The following is a 17,980-nucleotide window of genomic DNA, read 5'->3' as shown; positions in this document are numbered from 1 at the left end:
AAATTATCCAGGTTAAGCAAACAAAAACACTAGAACCCCTTCCCAGACTGTTTATTCTTTTAAGATTCATTTTATTTTCTGAAATAGTTAGCAGCATTGCCCTGCAAACACATACGGTGCTATGAGAATTAGATGAGTTGGTAGGGCTTAGCGTAAATTGCTTTTGCAGCTGAGGAAGATGTGCCTGGAAATATGTCTGCAAATTAGGTACAATCTGTAATAACAATATGTGATTATGCTTTTGTCCTTGAGAACAAGAAACATCCTATTTAAACTGCACCACAGCATTTAAATTCTGCAAAAATTTTGTGAATGGAATCTTACTCCTCATGCAGGGGGAAAGCTGGGTGTGTTCTCAAGTGACCTGTACTTCAGGTTCAGATGGATTACAGGTGTTGCATATGTTCTAATTTTCCTGATGCCTTTTTGTTCCCTGGTATAAGATAATTGTACAATCTCTGTTGAGCAGATGCTGTATGTTCATGGCTGCCTCACGTGCTTTTGGGTACCACTGGAACATTAATACGCCTTGTTATTTGAGTCGTGGAAGATGAGCTGAAGTCTTTGGTTTTCGTCATGTGAAAGATTATGGGATTCCCTTTTTAAAAACTTCTAAACACCACTGATTTAAAAAAAAAGAGAGACTGTCCAGCTGCTCTCTCTGTTAAAAGGACTTGAACAGAGGTGACTGCATAAATTGGTGTTTATTTTTACTGGCATTCTGTAATTGCACTTCTCTAAGGTATCTCTTCAGGACATCAGATCCTCAGGTTGGCATAAATGAATGTTGATTTCTTGAGGTCAGTGGGCCTGCACACATTGCTATAAACTGAGTGTCTGGTTTAATATTTGTTGCAGTTAGAAGACAAATAAAACTGGCCTATTTTCTAATTGTTGGGAGGAGATGAAGGCCTTAAACAAAAAAACACATTTTTATTAGCTCTTCAATAATCTAATCTATTTAGTCTGTGACTTATTTGAAAGAAATGCTGTTTTCTTTCTAGTAGCAGCAACAACAACTGTTATTTACAGGAAGGAAGTGATAAAATTACAGTGGTGGTGGACACCTTTTTATATGCACTAATAGTAGTGAATAATTTTAGAAGACTAAGTGCAGCTATGCAAGGGAATAAAATGATAACTACGACTGTAAAAATAGAGGAGAGGCCATGCAATGGTCCCTAGATAACAGGACCACACGGAGTGAAATAGTTTGTCTGAAATAGTCAGGCCACTGATAAAGCTGCGTGTTTGTCATAGCATAAAAGGTGCGATTTTCTCATATGTGTAGTGTGCCTGCTATTTGTCCATCTTCCCACGGAAAAGGACAGTGGCAGCTCCAAAACAGGCATTGTGTCTGCATAAGGGAAAAGAAAAATCAGAAAAACAGCAACCCCAGAGCTACTGTTCCATTTCAAAGAGCAAGGCTTTCTCCTGTTCCTGTACTTCATTCCAGGCACTGAAGTGTGTCTGGAATGGGGGAGGGTGCATAGCTGTCTGGATCTGCATTTGTGGTGTTTCAAATAATGCCACTGACTTCAACTTGCATACTATCTGGACATGTTTCCTAGTATTTCATTGCTAAAAAGACCAACTCTTAAAAAAATAATTAAAAAAAAAAAAAAAAGCAGGTGTTGAGAAAAGTGATTCTAAAATGTCAAAACACAGATGAGCTGGCTCAGTTCTGTCAGAAGAGGTGCTGTGACTTAGCTGAGGTGGTTCTTCCTGCAATGGTTTTGTTTTGACTTTTCCTTGGTGTGACAATATAGCATAGATTTAACAGCTGTTAGATATGAATCTGAGGTCAAATTTATTTTTTTTTTAACCACAATGGTCTTCAACTTGTGTTTTGTTTTGGGTAGGGAATGTGAAAATGAAAACTGTTGTCACTGGGGTTTAGTAGCATCAGTTAAGTGTCCTGGAGTTAATTGGCATTGACTTACTATCACTTCTAATAGGTATCAACATAGTGCTTTTATAGGTCATACTACTGTATGTGAGAGCCTTACAGAGAAAATTAAGTTTCCTGGTGTCTGTGTGCAGTGGCAAAATTCTGACCTTGCTGCTCAGATGAGGACGGTGAAGGAAAGCATTTCTCTGGGATGAGAGATGCAAACACATGCCTGCTGGGCATGCAGTATGCAGTAGTAGGATCTTTGCTGAGCCCAGAAACTGCAGTTCTGTGTCTCTGCGTGTTCCCTCCCAGATTTAAAAAAGAAAACAAAAGGGGAAAAAAAAAAAAAAAACAACAAACCACAAAAAAAACCCACCCCACAAAAAATTATCAGTCTGGCCTCGCTTTAGTGTGCGCATACTTCTCATCCTTGTAAAGGAGCAACATTTCCCATGGTGGCAATCCTCACGTCTACTTGCAGTAATATCTAATCTGTTACTTAATGAGGGTAATGTTTAAAGTTGAGATAGTCACAGTGTATTCATTAAATGTTGGGGGGGGGGGGTGTCAGGTTTATGCTCAGCTTTTTTTTTTTTTTTACTTTGATCAGTTAAGGTAGTTAGCACAACATACAAATAAAGGTTTTTATCCTCTATGTTGTTGTGCTTGCTCTAGACTTCTTTGAGGAAGGTTTGAGAACCTGTTTTTATTACCTCTGTAACTAGAAGGCTGTATTGGACAGTGCCAGACACAATCTCCAGCATATTTGTCTTGCAAAGAAAGCGGCGGCAGGAGATGCTTCCTCTGACAGAGTAAATAACACAGTTCACGGGGTTTTTTTAAGAGCCAAAGAGACCACAGATATTTTCCTAATGTATGCTTTCTTTGCTGGATAGCTTATGTGGAGATTAGTCAACCTAATGCCATTTAGTATGCATTTTTGGATTCTTCAATAGAAAATTGTCATTTATTTTTGCTAAATTGTATGAATCTTTAGCTTGCTGGAGAACGGTGCCTCTGAAACTCTTCCTCTTGAACTGAAGCATAGCAAAAGCTGTAAACGTGAATGCTCCTGTATGCTGCTGTTCCTTTAAACCCCCCCCCCCCGCCCTGTTGTTTCAAAACCATAATTTATAGAGGTTATTCTCTTCAATAGTGTATTAAGTAAACAGCCTTAATCCAGAAGCATTGACAGTTTTGCTGTGCTTTTCCCCACATCTTTGAAGATGCCTGTAGCAGTGAAACAGGAAGAAGGCATAATAGAATTTAGTATTTGACATATTTTAAATAGAGAACATCTGCCTTCTCAAAAAGAGATATTTCTGAGTAATTTTGCCAAACTGTTATTCTCTTAGTATCACACGAAGTCCCTACATAACATTCACTGCACAAAAGACATAGCAGATAATACTTCATTTCAACTTTATAATCTCTCTGGAAGCCAAATACCTATCACGCTAAAACAGTGAAAGTCACCTTGGGGAGGGACTACCACTTCTTGCCTGTCGGCTGGCACACTGCCCTGTGTTAAAAGGGAGCCCGTAAGCGGCTCAAGAGAACCCAGTAAAGTAAATTAGATGTGTGTGTGCTTGTGTTAACGTTTGCTTTTTTCTTTCTTCAGGCATCTTTTCCTTTTATCTTTGATATGCTACAAGACTGGAGAGATTTAGGTCACTTTTATTCATTGAAAATGATGTCACAAACTGTAACATCAGTCTGTATACAAAGCTGTTTCATTTCCAGTCCATCCATTTGCCTTGTGCTTTCTAATACTCAGCAAGGCCAGCCCTTTCCCAACAGTGATTAACTGCTGCTCCCACTTCCTCACCAGCAATGGGAAAGTGCTTGTGACTGAAACGCCTCGGTTGTGGCAGTGCCAGGTACCCCGAGATACAGTTCTTTGAAACTTTGCAGAAAAAAATTCAAGGCGGTTAGGTAACAGAGCGGGAATGGATTTCAGCTGAAGTTGAGGGCCCTTTGAAAATGTGAAATGTTAAGCTTAAAATTGAAGGGGAGAAATTTGAGCTGTTGTTTTGAAAACCTGTGGGGTGAGTTCTTACACAGTGTTTAATAGAAAGGTAATAGCTTCAGTCTGTTTGGGCTGATTAATTATTATAGTCCGTAGTTCAAAAATAAGCTCTGAGAAATGTCAGAATGCTTTTATCCTCACGCATTCCTTCTCATCTGTTTTTTTGTTCTATGACAGTTTCAACAAAATTTTTGGCTCTGTTAGCTTTTATAATGTACCAAATTTATTAAAAAAAAATTAAAATGGCTAAACAAAACCAATCTCAATAACAAAATGAAAGGCAAAATTATAGGTACTGGTTAAGATGACTGCATTTGACCGTGATAGCCCACTTCAACTGAAATCTCAGTACTGTCTTTCCTCCTCTCCATACTCTGCACTTTGAGGGATCTGCTTTTATCATCTGCACATGCATCCAGTAAGTCCAATTGTTATATATTCTCATGTTTGTTCTCCCATCCTTCAACACAAATAGAAGGATGAAGGACAGAAATATACAAAAGCTGCTTCAAATGTGGGAATACTTCCTTTGTGTTCTGTTCACAAATGTATTTCCAGAAACAGAATAACAGAATTTGTGAAAACATTGTGGGGCCAGTAGGGGAATTTTCTAACAAAATAATTGCTATCGGGGGGGGGGGGGAACAATGATAAGGTCAGTAAACCTGAAATGTAGTTAGGGGGGAACAGCAATGAAAGCACCAACTTGCAATCTGATAGGATTTTGGTTGCAGAGAGCCTGAATAAGTTGATATATTGGAACTTTTTCTTTTTTTACTGTGGTTGAAACCTTAATATAGTTTAAAGATAATAAAGTACTGCAAATATAATTTAAGCATACTCAGACAACCTCTTCATAGGAAAGTAATCTGAAGGTTTTGTCTGGTACTCTGAGATTGTAGCATTGAAACAATTGAACACCTTTGATTTGTAATCAGGCTAAAAAAACCTCTTTAAATAGGTTTTCTTTAGAGATGGAAAGTAAACAGAAGAAGTCAAATTACACTTTCTCAAAGTAACTTATATCTCTAAATTTTTCATTAGAGCATATTCTGTAGTGAGGAGTTCATGCTAAGAAATCTTTCTCAAGGGTGGGTGCATCTGGAGGATCAGGTGTCTCAGATAAGACAGTCTGCTGGGACTCCCACTTGGAATAGCTTCGTTCTCCCTGGCTAATGCATCAGTATTAAGGAGACCACAAAAATGTTGGGAGAGGAGATTACTGTGCTGTCAGCTGCTCAAGGCTGCCTGTATTCTTTTAAGAAATATAAATGAAGCATTCCCTTGAGCTGCATTTCCTGAAATAAAGATGTTTGGTTTGTTGGGCTGGGTGGTTGGGTTGTTTTTTTTTGTTTTGTTTTTTTTTTTCTTGGAAACCTAATAAATGGACCTTCCTCTGTGTGCTGGCTAATTGCTTCCAGAAAGCTTCCCTTTATTGTCCTGTAGGCAACAAAGTCTGTTTATCACATGATAAATCTTCTATCTCAATGCCTGCCCCTGACAAATGAGGCATGAGTGCAAATACTCCCTCTCTCTCAAAATATAAAGACTCTGTTTGATTCCCCCACCATAACACCTTTAGCATTACTGAATGCTTTTATGCTGTGAGAAATGTGTACTGAAATGCTTGGGTGAAATACTCCTTTTTATGTGTCTGACAAGGGAGTTTTGATTGTCCTGATTCTTTCCACTTGTTAATAGGGGCAGCATTCAAAAAATGATGGAGGTGAAGCTGTGCTGACACTGTAAACTTGTTCTTACCTGTGCTGGCTGATGCTGAGTGTGTCTCTTTGACTAGCCACAGCCATTGAAGACTTGTCTATGCTAGTCTTGAAGACAGAAAATAAGGCAAATTGGGAAAAAAATGCAAATTAATCTCCTGCCTCTGTTGGTCATAGTAAAAAAAAAAAAAAAAAAAAAAAAAATCTGTAAATACTCTGTAGAGTACCAGAGCATGGTGAAAAACTCATTAAGTGTAACTGCTAAGTCACAAATCATCTAGGAATTGATTTTCAAAGTGTTCTAAAATTCTGCTTTATCTCTTCTGTGTACACATACTGAATATTTGTACACAGCTGTCCTTGCCATAACATTTCTGTGTTGTGTTCCCTCATCCGGTTTGACAATAACAGTGATTCTCCAAAAAAACCTAACGGTCAGAAATGAGCAAAAGCCCAGAATCGGCAGTAGGAATGCTGGGGGAGCCTGACGGCAGCGATGCCTCAGCTGCAAAGCCTTTGTCCAAGGATCCTGCAGGTTAAAGCTCATTCCTTCTTCCCTGCTATTGCTGCAGCCAGACATGGGTTATTATGTATCTTGTATTATCTGATCTTGACAACTTTACTACACATGCGTGGCAACTTATGTCTTGAAAAGCAAAGCTTGGAGTTAGATTTAAAATATCCAGCTCCTGTTGAATAGTGCCGAAAGAAAGGGCTTTGTGAGGTTATGCGAGTGGTGTTCTTGGTGTCTAGAAAGCAGCCTCTTTGTTCCTTTCTGGGCAGAAGTATCAATTTCTGATTCATCAAATTGTTGAAACGCTACCTTCCTTCCTGTTATTCCCATTACTGGTTCCCAAATTCAAGAACGCAAAGGCCCAGCACTTTGCATGCAGTTTTGTCATTGCTTTGCCGAACTCGCATGTTTCAGGCCTGAGAAACATTGCTTTTCCTACTCTTAGAACATCACTTATGAACATACCACTTTAAATAAAACTTCTGTTTGTGACTTCAGTAGGGGAGTACGGAGCTGTGTTGCCTTGTGTGTATGCACTTTACAAAGAGCTACTGTAAGCTGTGCTGGCTCTTTTTCTTCTCTAAACGCTGTCCAGTTTATAAATGCCATGACAGCAGTCATGCTGATAACTGGGTGGAAAGTAGAAGTATTGTGTGCAGGTCATAAGCAAAAACTGCTGTGGGATTCTATGTCATGAAATAAATGTTTAGTTTCTAGTTTCCTTTCTTTTAGTTATTAAAATGTGTGCTTTTAAAGAAAGGGAAAAAAGAAGATTTGGAGGCATGGAAGCTAGCATTTTTCCTGATGTTTACTTTCTAAGGAAATCCCTTTGGGTTGAAAAGGAAAATATTTTCAGCCCAAATTAGATACTAAGGTCATGTTGGTACCTGGCTGCGCTTTATGCAGCATCATGATGCTGTTTAATTATGTTGGTGGTGGAGAGCTGGTTCTGCTGCTTTCAGTCTTGCAGGATTTCATTACTTGATTAGGCTGAAGTATCATTTGTTCACAGATGTGTCTAGGAAAAGAAATGCTGTTTGGGTGAATTTTTTCTATTTGGGGTTTCTGCGTGAAAACATCTGGCTAGAGGACATGTCTGGAGCCGCTTCAAGAGATGTACTGTAATTATTTTGTTTTAGCAGCAGCTTGGCTAATCCAGTGCCAATCTAAATGTTTAAATCGGAGGCTATAGGTCAAAATATCTATTTGGACTTCAGAGCCACTGAGCAATCCAGGAATACATGTTATAGTTACGGTTTCTCCTGATGTACACACTTCATTCTGTGGCTTACATGAAGAAAAGCGTCACTTGCTGTTGCTTATTTCCATTTGTAATACTTTAGAAACCCAAGAGTTCCCTTAACAATTTTGCTTCTGTTCCTCCCCTCCCTGTGTGTAATGCTCTCTGGTGGATTGATTCTCCCTCTTGTTTTTGTGGGTGTGGTGTTTTGTTGTTTGGTTGGGTGGTTTTGGTTTTTTTTTTGGTTTTTTTTTTTTCAAAGGGCTGAAAGTCAGCGTTTACTTGGGTTAGGGTAACTTTTATAGGTTAACGTATCTTTATTAGGGTTAGCCAACGAAGGATAGCTTAGCTTCTGCTGGACTTAGTATTGTCCCCAAAACAGCTTTTGCTGATCACTCTGGAAGATGGTACAGAAGTTGATGAACTCCAGATGCCAACCAAAACAGAAGTTCCTTTGCTAGTTTGTAAATAGTAGTGGCTTTTGTCCAGCACTATCTTATGCAGATTGCCAGACCTTTCCCATGAAGGCAAAACATTCTTGGAAACTCTTGAAGAGTCTTTGTTCTTACCCTTTAGCAAGAAACCCTGAACACAAGTGCCCTCTGGACACTTACCATTTCCAGTTTTTGTCAGTTATGTGAAATAGTCTAATTCTATTTATGTTGAAATGAAACATGATTTATAGGAAGAAAAGATAAAGATGTATTTGTGTGCAGATCTCTAATGTTTTAAACAAGCTTGTCTGACCCAGTATGTTTAGGGTAGTTGCAGTTGTAAAAGCTATGTGGCGTTAGTGTTCATTATTGCAAATTTGTTAGTCACCAAAAGAATGGAATGACACTAGCTGCCTGTTGGGCTTATATGATGATGGTCAGATGTAAGCATATCTTAAAAGAGAAAGTAGTACTGTCTGAAAGCTAGAAGCCCGAAACTTTTCTGTTTGAGATCATGGTTTCTTAAATATTGCTGCTAAATTTGAGCTCCGTTGAGTTACACAGTGGTACAAACTTGATCCAGATCAGGCAGGAGCATATAGCTGTATTTCTGTCAAACTGCAGAATGTGATGTGGTATTTATGCTAATTGTGGGAGGACAGGCTGTGGCTCCTCAACATGATAAAGTCTGCTCTAGGAAAGATGCCTCCTGAAAACATCTCGGGCAAATTTGAACTGGTGTGATGACTGCAGTGCTTCCACACACTATCACATGACTGCAATGGTTTCGGTTTGGTAGTAAGAGCCCTAGAGTGCACTTAACTCAGGCTCTATGACCTGTAGGGCAACTAAGATGATTAAGGGCTTGGAGCATCTGCCTTATGAGGAAAGGCTGAGAGCGCTGGGACTCTTTAGCCTGGAGAAGAGAAGGCTGAGGGGAGACCTTATTATGGCGTACAAGTATCTAAAGGGTGGGTTGAAGGGGGATGGAGCCAGGCTCTTTTCAATGCTTCCCAGTGACAGGACGAGGGGTAATGGGCACAAGTTGGAACACAGGAAGTTCCGTTCAAATACACGGAAAAACTTCTTTACGGTGAGGGTGACAGAGCACTGGCACAGGCTGCACAGGGAGGTTGTGGAGTCCCCTTCTCTGGAGATTTTCAAGACCCGCCTGGATGCAGTCCTGAGTAACGTGCTCTGGGCAATCCTGCTTTAGCAGGGGAGTTGGACTAGATGATCTCTAGAGGTCCCTTCCAACTCTGAAAATTCTGTGATTCTGTGACCTGTATTTTCCCACTATTAAATCCTAAACCAAGGTACACCAGTGCTTCCATTCAATAGGCATGTCACTGTGGTATGCTTTGTGATGTCTCTCTCTGTTTTACTGTTCTAGCTCTCCATATGTCTCATCACATTGTGCAGCAAGGAGAAAATTAACATATTTATTCATCTTCACAGGTTACCAAAATGGTCAAAACAGTCACCACCAGAACAGTGCGTCAAGTGCCACTTGGGCCTGATGGCTTGCCATCAATGGATGGCTCATCTCCCATGGGCAGCTACACAGATTCAATAGACAGAAGGTACATGAAGAATGGGGAGCGGTACATCACACCACAAGCATCATCCACGTTGACCAGATCTTACAACAGCTACAACGATTCTTACCCTGAAAGCCATGAAGGCCAGTATCGCCCTTATGTCAGTCATGATGGTTATGGAGATCTATCTGATAACTATGGCAGCTTGTCTCGTGGTGTCAACTACCGTCCTCGCTATGCCTATGTGCCAGGAAACAGTTACCGGCCAGATGATGGTAGCTTCACTTTGCCAAGCAGAAGGGATAACTATGGTCCTGTTGCCCAGCCCCAGGTGCCAGTGGGTAGCAACGTTGACTTGAACCGCTCCCAGCCAGAACGCTTCCAGCCAGAACCCTATGGACTGGAAGATGATAACCGAAGCCTTGGAGTAGATGATGAAGGATATGAACTGGATCCTGATTACTCCACTGTGAATCGGAGGACATCTGCAGGTGTGCCAGAGAGAGGAAGACCTCACAAAGGAAGGTAAAACCCACTTGGTTTTTTTACAATGCTATATGCAGCTGTTTTGCTTAGTTGAACGTGTACATTTGAACTCTTAATAGTGTGGTAAGTTCTGGAAGTACTTGACAGAAAAACAGGTAGAACCTATAATTTCATTAGCTCATAAATAACTGCAAAATGCACATGAAATACCGAAGGAAGTGAGGGTAGTGCTGAAGAACCTTTTCACTGTGTTTTCTAGTTGTTAAATTTAGGTTGAATTTAGAAAGAGAGAGATGAACTTGTAGAAGAGGGCCAAGGTACTTATTTCCTCTTCCTAAAAAAAGAGTTTTGACTGTGTTCTGTTGTCCCAGAGCCATCCCGCACTAGCAAGGTGAAAAAAGGGATTTATAATCCGTGTGGCTTCTTGACAGGTCTGGTTATCTGCACATCTGCCAAACAAAAACTTTGACCAGCTGGTTCAGGTTGGAGACAAGCTGATACCTGGTGGGGAAGGACTGCCTTGTTCTATGAAAGCTGTCTCGTGAGGTGTTTGACCACCTCAGTTCCTGGTCCTGTGCTAACTGCACACCTTCAGCTGGGTGACTGGGCTATGCTGAACCTCACTGAAGTGCTTCAACGTTTTGTAAGACCAGATCATTATTTTGTTCTGTGCCCATATAAACAGGAGATAAGAACATCTGTGTTGCACTTAATGTAACTACAGTGACCAGTCACAAATTACTTCTGGTTCAGTCCCCTTTCCAAGGGATGTTCTGTTTTTATGCCATATTTTCTGATATTAGTTGTTTATGCTGGGCTCACAGCTATCAGCTCTTGCATTTGGAGAATAAAAAAAGCTTGGGAGGAGCGTCTTATTACTCAGCTGAAAGTCACCTTCTGGGTATGAACCTGGAAAAACCTGTGTCCTCTGTTGTCCTAGCAGTGTACAAACTTCTGCGTGTGCCTGAAAGAAGTCCATATCTTCACGGTTCCTGTCTTTTTAGGGATGTAGTACTCATTATTTTCCTTTTAATTCAGAGTAGTTTCCAGAGCTGTAAAGAGAGTCTGTAACCCACCTGCCTCTGTGTGTGTAGGTGGTCTTTAGACTTAATGCTTCTGACCAAAGGCTTCACTTCCTCAGCAGTAGTTGTTGGTGGGATTTAGTAGGCCTTTTTGCTCTATTGTCTTGGAGCGCTCCTACTTGGAGATGTTGTATCAGTCACGGTCACATTCATACCTTCCATATCTCTATCTTCCTCCACATTTCTGGAAGTTCATTTTAAAGTTAAATGGAATCAAGCACCTGCAAATAGTCATCTGTATGTGTAAAAAAAGAGAGAGAGAGAAAGGTATCAAGGCATATCTCCCAGAACCCCCTTTAAGGTCCCTTGTGACATCTTTGATCTTGCAAACTTACCAACCAGTGGAACCACATCAATGTTTTATGGGGCTAAAGGGAATACCTGCAGCCAGTGGGTGCCAAAATACCGATCAATCTATCAAACTTTAATTGGAGCTCCCCTGCATCTAATCAAGTTTACAGTTCTCGTTAAAAACAGGCAGCGGTGCTTTTAAATTTTTATTAACATTTTTCAAGCTGTATGCATGATGAATAATTAAATGTATTCTTAGAACCTGCCCATTTGCATTTTTAAAGTTGTTTGGGTTTTTTTTAAACATCCCTTTGATTTATTGTTCCTTGCAGTTTGGGTAGAACCAATTCACAAATTTTGTTTTACATTTCTTTTATTATGAGTTTTTTGCATATTTAATATGATCAAGAGGGTTTGACAAGTAATTAGCCTGACTGTGGCAGCAAACTTTAGCTGGTGAGAACATAAGAAGATTGTATGAGGGCCTCTTCATAAGTAGTTACTTTTTGACATTTCAAAGAAATACTTGAACAATTCAATAAACCTGCATTTCAGATATGCTACTGATCTGCAAAAAACTAAAGACTACAAATAGTGCTTTGTACTAGATGAGGGTAATTGCTACTTGATTATTCCTGTCTAGGTTTTTCTAAAATCGTTATTCTTTGTGAAAATGATTAAATGACTGTGATAACTTGATGGCGCTTTTGATTTCAGAAAGTTTGTATGTGTAGAGTAGGTATAACAACAACACTGTTAGGACCTTTTCTACATCCCACAAACTTTCAGCTTGGCTATCTTCATCGTGTCATGAATGGAATTCTTCTGTTGGCTAACGTGCTGCGGGAACTTCTTATTCTCATTTTTTCCCAATAAGTGCTGCCCTCATTTGTTAATAGTAAGGATCCTTACTGTCCGTTACTAGTTTTGATGCTGTTCTGTCTGAGAGGACTGAATGGAGGTTTCTTATCTGAATCTATGGTAGAGTGTCACCCCCTACGTGATCAGGAGGCAACCAAGCTGTGTCTGGAGGGGATCCTCGTCGAGGGGAGTACAAGTACAGATTGTTCTTTCCATCCCTTGCCTGCTCCGTTTGATCACAGAAATAAATACCTATTGTGCTTTCCTTGTGCCATCACCAGCCTCATCTCAAGCTACTTATATTTCATTTTAAATTGGGGAAAAATGTGCCTCCTCACAAACATCTACAAATCCAGATAAGTGCACAAAGGCAAATATTCCCTCTGTTGGCTCTTCAGTGCTTGTGGTTGGGTTTGTTTCTTGTTTTCTTTTATACTCAGTCTCTGCTGTAAGATATATTATTTTCTGCAAGAAGAATATGTGGCACTTAATGTTCTTTTCATCAGCATGTGCTCTGGTTTGGTTTAAGTCAGATTGCATAATAAATTGGGGTGAGAGAAAGGTGTTTGGGGTGTATAATACTGATTTAATACTACTCAAATTTACTTCTGAAGGTATCTACACATCTTTGATTGACTTTACCCCTTTTTCTTCATTTCGTAGGTTGCCTTTATGAAATGAGGAGGATTTTTATTATATTCTTTAAAAATATATAGTCTTATGGTGTTGCTAGGTGTCTTATGTACAGTCTTTTCAAGAGAAGCAGGAAGGACTGGATGTTTTTCATTCACAAAAAAACATCCCTACTATTTGATTTTATTTTTTTTACCGTTAAATTGAACTTAACACAAATGAGCAGGAAAAAGGCAAGTAATAATTCCTTTTACTTTTTTTTTTAAATTATCTTCTGTTGCACTTCTTGTCTCTTGCCTTTGTGGTAAAATTGTGGAGCGGCTATTGCCAATGTTACTATTCCAGACTAGACAGGACGTGAATTTTTAATGTTGACTAAGTCAACAACAGAAGTTTTCTGCTGTTTAATTTTCTATGAGAGAAGCCTGATCAAATAGAGTCTCAGACTCTTAGGTGGTCATTTCATGGTCCCAATTATTATTACTAAGAAACGAACTATCTTTTAGATTAAATATCTGTAACACTAGGTCTCTCTTGCTTCTCTTATGTATAGACAGTGCGAGAATATGGGTATCGCGTGCGTATTATGTTCTACTTCTGTTGTCTGTTTTCAATCTAGAATATAAAGGCCCATATTTGTAAATAAACTTCCAGTCAGCACTCCTGATATAACTTCACCCCTTTCAGGTGTGGTGTCACAGCAGCACTCGTGCAGGTATCTTTAAAGCTGAGGAGGTATCTCTCACTGTTAGATTGGCCTCTTTGGTTTAGTGACCGTCTGTAAGTGTGATCCCAGGATGTAGGCAGCATTGGGATGTTGTCTAGGTTGGGGCAGGAGTGTATGGACACGCCTGGGCAGAACAGGGTAAAGCAAAAAATGCGGTTGGTTTGGAAAAGACTTGGGTTTTTCTAGGGGCTCCCTTTTTAGAGTGAATTTGATCTGAGTTTGTGGTCTGGATGCAGGCAGCGGAAGACCGATGTACGGCTGAATTTTATGTGGCAGGCTGCAGCCTGAGTCAGCTCATCCATTAGCAGCTTTTAGGTGGTTCCAGTCAAGGTGACTTCCGTGTTTTAACCATATGGCTGATAACTCAGATGTGTCTCAGCAGAGGATTCAGTCCAGTCTTGAATCCTCTTGTGTGTTCTCCTGCCAGGGAACAGAGGCTGACAAAAGTAGGACCTCATTCTGCAAAGTCTTTAGATTTCCTCTCCAATGTTTGGCACAAAGTTCCCTACTGAAATCCCAAGCCTTTCTGGTCTTTTATCCTAAGCAGACACCAGCTGCAAACTGTGATGAATGTAACACTTGTATAAATTGTTGCGGATTAAATGTGTAAATCCTTCACCTGTTTACTCAAATGTGCCTGTGTTGAGGCCACGAGGAAGATGATAAATCCACAAGATCTCTCCCAGTTTTTATCTATGCTAGAATGTGTTTTGATCAATTCCCTGAGACAGGTGATTAGTGAGACCCACGGCATCCTGAACACTCAGCTGCCTTGCTACAGACAGATGGAAGACAAGATGCTTGTAGTCAGCAACTCTGGCACGCGACCAGATCTCTTCAGTCCCCAGAGTAAAGAGCTCTTGGCCTCCTGAGCACAGATGACTGTCTGCTGAAGCTCTCATTAGTCCTCCTTCTGTGTCAAGGGGTTCGCCTTTCCAATGTAGCTGCTCTGCTGGTGTGAAAGTGAAAAATTGCATTTGGCCCTCACCAATCCCACTCAAAAAGATGATTTCTTTACTCTCTCTGTGTCTAAGCGTGTCGCTCATTTTACTCATTTGTCTTCAGAAACTGGGTGTGTTTAACTCCCTGATAAATACTTGCTCTTCGCTTCTTCACCCGTTGTCTAATCTGCACCTCTCTAGGTGCCCAGCCCCCTGTTGAAGGAGGGGAGACGGGGCTTGACCTGGGCCAGGTCATCCCCACCAGCCCCAAGAGGGGCTCTGCCTGCCAGAGGCCCTGGGGTAGTTCTGCACTGTGCACAATCAGTTATTTTGCTCCTTTGCGGATGATCTGTTTTGGTAAACTGCTTCCTTTCAATGCTGTTAAGCAATGGCAACACTGATATTTAGAGCTTCCTTTGTAAAATATTTCGGGACTCTTTTCCTTTAATTACGGTGTAGGTTGTTTGGGGGTTGTGTTTTGGTTTGGGTTTTTTTTTAAGCTTCTCCAGGCTTGAGCACTATATTTAGTCATGTGAATCTGAATTAGTCCGATAGTTGCCTCTGGTGAGCTTTTTTTTATACAGCTCTTAAGATTGCACCAGGATGTCAGAGTTTCTAGATAATTCTTCAGGGTCTTCAAGGGTCAAGTGTCCGGGTGTTATCTTTGTTGCCAGGTAAAGCCACTGGGTTTTATTAACCAGTGGCTGGCTGACTCTTGGTGCTGTTTCATCCTGCAGAGGTATGTTGGATCTGACATGTGTAGCTTTATTTCAGCAAAAGTGTTTCCGGTGTTCATCCTTTCTCTGTCATGAGAGACACTGTCTTGTTTCAGAGTAGCTGTCTTTGTGTAGTAAAATGGTTGTGTTATACTTGCAATCCTATTTGTTTACTAAGGACACGGTCTGGCAGAATGAGGTTGAGATTGGCAGGAATGGAGTTAGAAGTGAGCGGTTCATGTAAGAGTGGGACTGTATGAAAGTGCCAGTGGCTGTTAAAAGTCACTTATGGTTCAGGGTCTCTTTCCTGGAGGACGTTTCTGCTGCGGGTATGGGGCCAGCAGCATCTCCTATGGTCACCACTTCACCATGGAGCAGTAGCTGGTGGGTTCCAAGCAATGCTGCCCTTCCCACCACTACCTGCGTGACTCATCCTAAACCATGCGCAGCTTTCCGTACCCACGACACTGGGAAACACAATTCCTTACCTGCAGCGTGACACACTCAGTATCTTCCCACGGCCTGCTTTAACCCAGCTTTGTGTCTGGGAGATTTCACCAGAGAGGGACAATCAAAAGCAAGGGTCACCAAAGCCTACTGGCTGTCTTTGGTGCATCGGCACTTTGTATCAGAACAATGGAAGAAAACCCCCTTTTTAAAAAAAACCCTTTGTTAGAGCAAGTAGCTAGTTGGGATGTGATCTTTTTATTTTTTTTTAATGACTCGATCTTTACTTCAGGTATTCACACTGATATTTAATAAGTAATGACTGACAATTAAAAAAAAAAAACCCTCTTGTACCAACAATACTAAGTATGGGGTGCTCTCTCTTGTCATGACAGTGGTGCAATTTAAAGTCCAAACTCTGAAGTTTTATTTTGGGCAAATGTGATGAAACCAGGGAGCTTTGTGTGGCATGGGGGGAGGATAAAACATGAGTAAGAAGGGCCCATCCGTGTGGTTCTGTTTGGAAGGCTTCACGGAAATAATGCGAACAAACTGCATCCCAAGACAATAATGATTTTTGTATATTTGCATGGATGAGAAGGGGAGAGAAACTTAATTGTGCAGGTGTAATTGAGGTGCTGTACAGTTATCTTGTGTGCAGCTCATAGGACTGAGACGTGCTGAATTGCCAGTTACCAAGTCAGGCAAGCAACAGCTGTGCAGGGGGCAATTATTAAAATTAATCTTCTGCTACTTTTCTTTTATGCAGTCAATAAGAATTTAACATAAGGATGAGTTTGAGAAATTAGTTTTTGATCTAGTTTTAATGATGGTTGTCCCAAATTTGCATATGTAAAACCAGAATTTTGTTTGAGGAGTAGTTAAGGAGTTTTGTTATTACTTCTGCCCTGTGTATATGCACAAAATTAAATCTTTTCAGTGTTGTTACTTTCTTCTTGGAGTGATGGAAACAGCTTTGTTCTCTAACAGAAAGTACAAGGGTTGTCCAGACAGTGTAAATTACCGTGTAGAGCAAATACTGAATTATACATACACAAACAACTGCATCGATAAAAGGATTTCTTCAGATTCATTCTGAGTTTTGGATACTGGCCCATTTTTATCCTTTCATTCAGTTTATGGTTTAGAACGGCAATTAAAGCAACTTAAAGTCAGCAGAGGTGCTTTTAACTTTAAAAGCGTTAATTGTACAAGGCTAAGTTCAGTCTCCACCTCCAGTGCTCTTCTCCCCAGAGTCTGGTTTAATTAGCAGTCCCTTTAGGATAACAGCAAGCTCCATCTCCTTTCTGAGTTCTAATGGTCTATACTTCCTTCAGCATGACATCGGAAATTGTTCAGTAACATCAGTCAGTGCTTAAAATGAAAGTTTTTAAGAATCATTTTGTAGCAATTAAAACTACTTGCTTGACTGAGATAACTAGAATGCTGAGACAGTAGCTAATGTGTCTAGGAAAAAACAGTATGGGAAAATGCTGCAGCTGTTTTTAAAAAAATTTACATCTATACGTAAGAAGTCAGTTTATGTTAATATCTATTAAGAGTAGTATTAGAGGGAAGGGAGAATGAAGAAGAATCTTCTTGACTTGAATTTTAAAACAATGGGATTAATTGGAGCTTTGATCCAGCTCCCCAGTGGGTCACCTCAGCTCCTCATCCCTCTCGGCCAGTTCAAGTGAGCTGGAGGAGCGTTTGGGCAAAGCCTGCCAGAGAACAGATTGCAAAGGTGGAAGTGTTTGTGGAGTTCGTAACGGTTAGTGCAAGTCGCCTTAGTGCCCTGTGGGCTTATTCACATGCAAAACTGGAGAATTTGTGACCAGTGGGTCACTGCGCAAGCTTCAGATTTCCTTTTGTACATCTCCTAAGGACTAAGGTATTGCCTCACAGATGGAGCCCCCTGCACGAGCTGTGCATGTTCCGGAGGATGAAAGGTGTCCCTTTGAATAATGGGTTGAAGTGTATTGGTGGGTCTCAAAACCACATTCTGAAGTTGTAGATGTCTTTCCTTACAAAAACTCTTGCAGAAATGTTCTGTCTTTTAGCAGCTAGTTGTAAGAAGTGTTTGGAGGGGGGCATTTTTTTGGATGGTTAGAGATTATAGTTGCAGCAGTGGTTGTTTAAGAAGAAATATTTGTCATACTGATTTTTTTATTTTTAGATAATATGGCATTTGTAGTCTGAGAATGTACTGTGTTAGAATATTTTCAACGGCGTTGCTTGTAACTTTGCCCTCTGCGTGAACTACGCCAGTAACATCTAAATAGGCATGTTGGCTGGTTGTGACTGACCTTACTTCAGTTGTACCCAGCAAATTACGGCACAAGATGGGTGCCATTCATTCTAATGCTGTAAATGGTCTTAAGAGAGTCTAACATCCAGGTTAGTTGCTGGTCTGGGGAGGAAAG

At 40.5% G+C, this 17,980-nt stretch overlaps 1 protein-coding gene across 1 annotated transcript in view; it reads left to right on the top strand.

The window, feature by feature from the left end:
* The window catches only part of ARVCF (ARVCF delta catenin family member), a gene marked incomplete at both ends in the record, with an annotated part of 171,403 nt that overhangs the window by 78,826 nt on the left and 74,597 nt on the right, over positions 1-17,980 (top strand). Inside the window, one exon of the mRNA XM_082491809.1 lies at positions 9,291-9,898. Coding sequence (XP_082347935.1) covers positions 9,291-9,898 — 608 coding nt within the window. The remainder of the gene's footprint in view (positions 1-9,290; positions 9,899-17,980) is intronic.

Source organism: Vanellus vanellus (genome assembly GCF_965231255.1).
Source record: "Vanellus vanellus genome assembly, chromosome: 16".
NCBI classification, from domain to species: Eukaryota; Metazoa; Chordata; class Aves; order Charadriiformes; family Charadriidae; genus Vanellus; species Vanellus vanellus.
This window is presented reverse-complemented; position numbering and strand designations above follow the sequence as displayed.